Here is a 6,000-nt window from a genome sequence, read left to right on the forward strand (position 1 = left end):
TAATCCTTACATGTGATGGAAGGCTCAATGGAAGGGAGGCATTCTAGTACCACTCACCGAAAAGAAAATTTGGCCCAGCAGCTGCCACCTCTGATACCTGCCTGCTTCCCCAAATGAACCAGGAAGGCAAAAACAGCAGCTTCAATAATTTTTTTTAATTTGAAGTCTGAAGTTTTTTTCAAATCCATCAGAAATACTTAGGTGTCTTTTATGTGGTATCCATATGCTTTCACGATAGCAAAAAATAACTTCAGCCAGGCAGGACCTATGATTCTAACTCTGCAGGAAGGTCCTGCTTGGTAGGCAGCACAAGGAGAATTTTCTGTGTCTTTATCAGTCCTGAAGCTTTTCATTCCAGCTGGGCACAGCCATCTGAACTATGTTTCAGAGCAAAACAGCGTGTTTTAGAGTAAAGCCGGACTCAGAAATCACTCCATCCCCTCTTCACTGAAAAGACTCAAAGAGGTTATGGTGCTAATTTAAGGTCACATAGCTAAAAATAACAGGGACAGGACCAGACTTTCATCTTAGCATCCTTCAGACTCTACACCTCTATTAATAACATCAAGCCAGCCACCTGGTTCAAATCCTACACTGACTAGCAGGGTGACCTTGGGGCAGTCATTTAACTTTTCTGCACTTCATTTAAATAATGGGGATGGTTCCAGCACCTAGCTCACAGGACACTAGGAGAACTCGGGAGCTATATCTGTAAAGCCCCTGGAATAGCACTGGCACATAGCAAGTACTTGAGAAAAGAGTTAGTAATCGTCATCATCGTCACCACGTCTCTGTAGGTTAGATTTCCATATATATCCTCAGAATCCATTGAATCCTTAGGATTTCATACTTTTCAGTCTGTTCTAACACTTTAAAATAGATGTATCTTAAGATGTATCACAAGTCTGGACAGGGGCTTGCATGGCTTGAACCTCTAGCCAGTACCAATGGAAAGAGCACCTAGGCCATCTTATCAGCTTGCCTCCACGTGGGCAGAAGGGGAAGAGAGACAGATGACACTAGACAGGTGTCAGCAATCAAATATCAAAAAACAGAATCAGACCGTTCATCACCAACCCTGTGAGGCAGATCCCATCCTCAAAGATGAGGAACCTGAGACGTGGCTTAGATCGCCTGTAACAGCAGGTTCAATGGGGGCAGCTCAGCTTCAAACCCACAGATCACCGTCACCAGCCGATACCAGAAGCACTGCCTGGAGCCATGGCCTTGCCCGAACATCAGCCAAGTGACCACACAGAAGCTGAAGACAGCCTTACTCCATTTTAAGCCCAATTAGTGGTTCATGGCTTTCTTAACCTTGCAACACCTACCCAAAATAGAAGGAGGGGGAGGAGGGAGAGGACAAGAGAAAGAAAGGAAGGAAGGAAGGAAGGAAGGGAGGGAGGGAGGGAGGAGGCAGGGAGGAAGGGAACCTCAGAGTTAGGTTCGGTGTTTCCATTGCTGACATTATTGTCTCTGTAGCTGGGGGAGGGGTGACACTTGCTGTCTAAAGAATTCTCTTCACGTACAGGTAGAATTCCATATTCAATTTATCCAGCAAGCATGCCGTTCTGTTTCAGCAACCATTCGGTCTGCAACGGCTAACATCCATTTCCCTTATCTGTAATTGAGTATGCGTAAGGGGCTTTTTCCTCTGTTTAACTTCTCTATTCAGATTGCCTTTTTCCCCCTCAACAGAAAACGAGTCTCGAGTGTTACTGCAAGATAATGAAAGATTAAGTTAGCATTAACAGGAATCAATTTATGGGTTTATAAGACTCCGAATCATCTCAGTTAAGTTCTTCTGGGTAACCAAGTCAGATCAGGTTCCAAATTTGCTAAGCTTTCCTGTTAGAATTACAGTAACTCCAGCTCTCTTCAACTCAGAACTCTGGACACCCAGTACAGCTTCTCCTCACATTCACACAGTTAAGAACTTCTCAGATCAGAGCTAGAGATCTGACTGTTTTGACCAGTTGTTCTGCAATATTTGTGCATCAGTTCATGACTCGTCTCTGAATAAACGCAGTCTTCTGTCAAACCCCCACTTTAGGACAAAAAATATTTATGCTTCTCTGTGAATCATCTTTAGGAAGAACTAAAGAGGTTTTTCTCTCTTTTGAAGATTTCTTATATTTTTAGAGTTACCAAAAGAATAAGTCCCAGAGTTGGGTTAAATTCCCTATGTTCAGTCTTTCCTCCCATATACTTAAACTGATGTGCACTCTAACCTACCTTCTCCTGTGCATCGCTACTACACTCTGAGTCCAAATCAACTATTTCTTTCAAGGACAGATTTCAGACATGGAAATGTGAGAGTGGTTTGATGGAAGCAATTAGGCAACTCATTTCTCCAGTAAACACCATGCACTTCATCAATCAACAGGGGAGATCAGTGAGCAGGATTTCGTCCTAATGGCTCATATGGCTCCAGCTGGCATCTCCCCAGAGAGTCCTCATTCCCCAAATTTACTCCCAGGTTCATTCACACATTCATCATTATCCCCTCTTCATCCTTATCCTCATCTCATCAGCTCACTGGAACCAGCTAACGAAGAGGAGCACAAAACTGAAAAGATAGGGTCAGCTTGACCCTATTTGCTACTACCCAGAAAAAAAAAAAAAATTCTAGAAAATAGCAAAAATTGTCTGTCAGGGTCAAGCTTCTCAGTCCTATTTACCTCTATCCAAAAAATATTAAAGCCTAACCCACCCTACCCTATCAAATCACATCAAACCACATGTGGCCTCTTCACCACAGGAATAAAAGTGCATCTAAGCATTCTCCAAGTAACTCTTGGGGCATTCTCTTAGATTTACATGAAATAAACTCCTCCCCTCCAAATGGAGGGAAGAAAGCATTTGATCTCAACAGTGTTCCACCTTCACTTGGTTTAATTTCATCATTTCAGATAAATCCACTCTTTGCCCCTGCCTTGGAACCAAGGCTTGGGGTTTTTCTACCTGCACACCCAGGGCTGCCAAGTCACCTACTGAAAACGTTGGTGTGAATAGGTCAGTAGGTTTCACCGAGCTTTTAACATTCTTTAAACCAGCCTCGTTTATTATCTGCCAGATTCTTCTCGAAATCCCAAACCCACAGGCAGTAGCTGGCCATCTCTCGTCCCTCCCCTGGCCCCACGGTTCCTCGAAGCTTCACTAAGCCTGGCTGCCTGCCCCAAACGTGCGCCTCCAGGAGCGTCGGCCGGGAAGGCTACGCACCAAGCCCCACTCGCCACGTCCCCTCGAATGTTTCCTAGGGCTCCAGCACTTCCTCCTGAGCTCAGAAAGGTCTGGCCGCGGGGAGGCAGCTGACCTCTCCGTCTCCAGCTGCCTTGTCAGAGCCCTCAAGGGAATTGGAGAGGAAAGGAAATGCCCGACCACCGGGCACGGAGCCCGCGACTCCCTGTCGCTCTTACAGCTCACCCTCGGGTCCAGCGGGACAAAGAGCAGGGGTCACCTGGACACGAACATCCCGCCAGGGACGCTCGCAGGCTGGCCCTTCTTTGCAGCTAGGGCGGGCACCAAGACCCGGCTCTAGCGGACGGTGGCTCGGCCCGGGTCGAGAGGGGCGCGCCAGTTGGCGGCTCACGGTCGTGCCAGAAGTATGAGAGCCAAGGTAGCCACCAGGCCCTGGAACGGCGCGCCCCGAGAGCCCCGAGCTGGCACGGCCGGAGAACCAGGGTAGGCAGAGAAGAGACGCTTGCAAGGTCGGCCAGGGGTCCGCGTTCACGCGAGCCAAGAGGCCACTTCCATCGCCCACCCCGAAAAGGGAGAAGCTTGGGTCAGGCCCCTGGAGCCCCGCACTGGACAGCGCGCAGTGGCCAGCGCCGCGCCCTCCGCGTCCACTCACCTGGCAGTTGGTGCCAGAGACCCCGGCGGGGCAGGTGCAGCTGTAGCCGGGCTCGCCGGCGGCGGCCGGGGACTGAGGGTCCGGCGCAGGGAGCTGGGAGCACACACCCCCATTCTGGCAGGGCTGCGCGCTGCATGGCCCCGGCACGGGCAGGGGCGCGGCGGGCACCGGGCTGGCCAGGCAGCCGCTGCGGGGCCCCGCGCCGAGTAGCAGCAGCAGCAGCAGGGCGGGTGCCGGGGCGCGGCGGGGCTGCATGGCCGACGGAGAGGGCGCGGGAGCGGGAGCTGGAGCTGGGGCGCGGCGGCGGCGCTGGCGGCGGGAGTGGTGGTGCTGGCGGCGAGAACACAGCTCGGTGGGGCCGGGCGCCTCCTGCAGATGCGGGATGAGAGGTTCCCGGGGCAACGGCGGGCGGGGCTTGTGGGCGGGGCCAGCGGGGGCGGGGCTCCGGGCGGGCAGGGGAGGGAGGGAGGTGGGTACCCTTCCCCCCAAACCAGGAGTTGGGGCAGGCGGAGCAGAGAGGCCGACAGGGGGCCCCCAGCCACGAGGGGTGCGGTCAGAGTCGGAGGTGTGTCCAAAAGCGGCTTTAGGAGACAGCGGTGGTGATGCGGGACTGGCGGGGAGCTCCGAGGGGCTCGGGAAGAAAAGAGGGGTGGACGGGGTCAATGCCAACGCGGGGAGGACTTTACGGGCTTCCAGGTGCCGAGCAGCGCGCGCCCGCCGCGGGACGAGCAGCTGCCGGACTGGCCGCGGCCGCCCGCGGCCCCTCGGCGCGGAATCTGCGAGGCCGTAGCGGAGACCGGCCTTATCTCGTTCTCGGGGCTCCTTCCCAACCCCACCGCCCGCCACAACACTCCTCCCGACACACACAGCCCTCCCCGCGCCGCCTCCCAACCCCGGCGCCCCGACAACCGCAGATCGGTGGGGCTGGCTAGGAAGTGAGTGACCTTGAGTTCTGCGCAGCGCGCCCCAGGGCCCCTGTCCTTGGTGCTGACCGAGAGCCTGCCCTTTGCCGAGGGCGGAGCCGGCCGCGCCGCTCGGAAATGTCTGACTGTGGCATGGGAGAGCTGAAAGAGGCCTCGGGATCAGGGTGTCCAATCCAGCCTTTGAACCGAGGAGGAAACTGAGGCCCAGACGGGCTGGACTAGACCCTAGTGGGTCACTTGACTCCCAGCCCAGGACGCGGTCGGTTTTCTGAAAGAGCAGTTCAGAAGTGCATGTTCACGAAGGCCCTGCCAGGGTTTACTATAGAGCCCTGAGTTAAAGGGAATGTTCCTCCCGACCTACTTGGGTAGGGGGTACGGAGAGGGGAAGGGGAGGCTCCTCTAAACATCCAAGTTAGGCTGACTCGTGCTTTTACCGCTGGGCGGTCAGGATCCGCCGAGGAGATGAAGCCCACCTTGTCTCCCCATCTGACCTTTCACAACCTCTGTTACGGATGGGCTCCCAGGAGCTAGTCACCTTGTCTTTAAGGTGGCCGTGTGAGAAAAGAAAATGGGACCCTCTGGGATTAACAGGATTGCCCGAACTGAATTAACAGTTCGGGCAAATTTTCTAGACCACACAAATAAAGTTTTGCAAAAGCTGAGCCAGTAAGAAAGTGGAGATGACGCGTGAACCCAGCATGAAGGTTCCACAGATGAGCAGCCAGGGGCTGATAAAAGTCTTCAGTGAACACAGGAGCCAAACTGCCCGGCCTCTCCCCACCTCGCTCAGACACCCGAGCAAGTGTCAGGCGGTTGTGCTTTAGAAGATGTCTAAAATCCATGTGGCCATTACAAACCAAGTCACTGAAACCCAGACTAATCTGCCTGCAGCTGGAGAATTCACACCTCCAAGTGGACCCAAACAGTTATTACATTTCCCTCACACCTGCTGTCTTTTAGCCCAGACCTCCTGTTTAAAAAAAAAAAAAAAAATCTTAATTTTGTGCCGCACCAGCACCCTCTGCTGGTGCTCCTCTCATCATTCAGGTGTTTCTGTGCCGGTGGAGGGTCGCATTCTTTGCTGAAACTCTTACCTTAAATTCTGGAATAATGAACTAGTGCTGCTCATTCCTTTCCATCAACACACACACACACACACACACACACACACACACACAGAGTGAGGTGTAAGGTTGTGAGCTAATTAAAATCACACTTTAGTTT

General features: G+C 52.9%; 1 protein-coding gene across 1 annotated transcript in view; it reads right to left on the reverse strand.

Moving 5' to 3' along the window:
* The window catches only part of DNER (delta/notch like EGF repeat containing), a 390,362-nt gene extending 386,095 nt beyond the window's left edge, over positions 1–4,267 (reverse strand). The window contains exon 1 of the mRNA XM_061387371.1: positions 3,854–4,267. Within this exon, the coding sequence (XP_061243355.1) occupies positions 3,854–4,108 (255 nt within the window). The 5' untranslated portion in view covers positions 4,109–4,267. The remainder of the gene's footprint in view (positions 1–3,853) is intronic.
* Positions 4,268–6,000: the final 1,733 nt, after the last annotated feature.

This window comes from Bos javanicus, chromosome 2 (genome assembly GCF_032452875.1).
Source record: "Bos javanicus breed banteng chromosome 2, ARS-OSU_banteng_1.0, whole genome shotgun sequence".
Taxonomy (NCBI): Eukaryota; Metazoa; Chordata; class Mammalia; order Artiodactyla; family Bovidae; genus Bos; species Bos javanicus.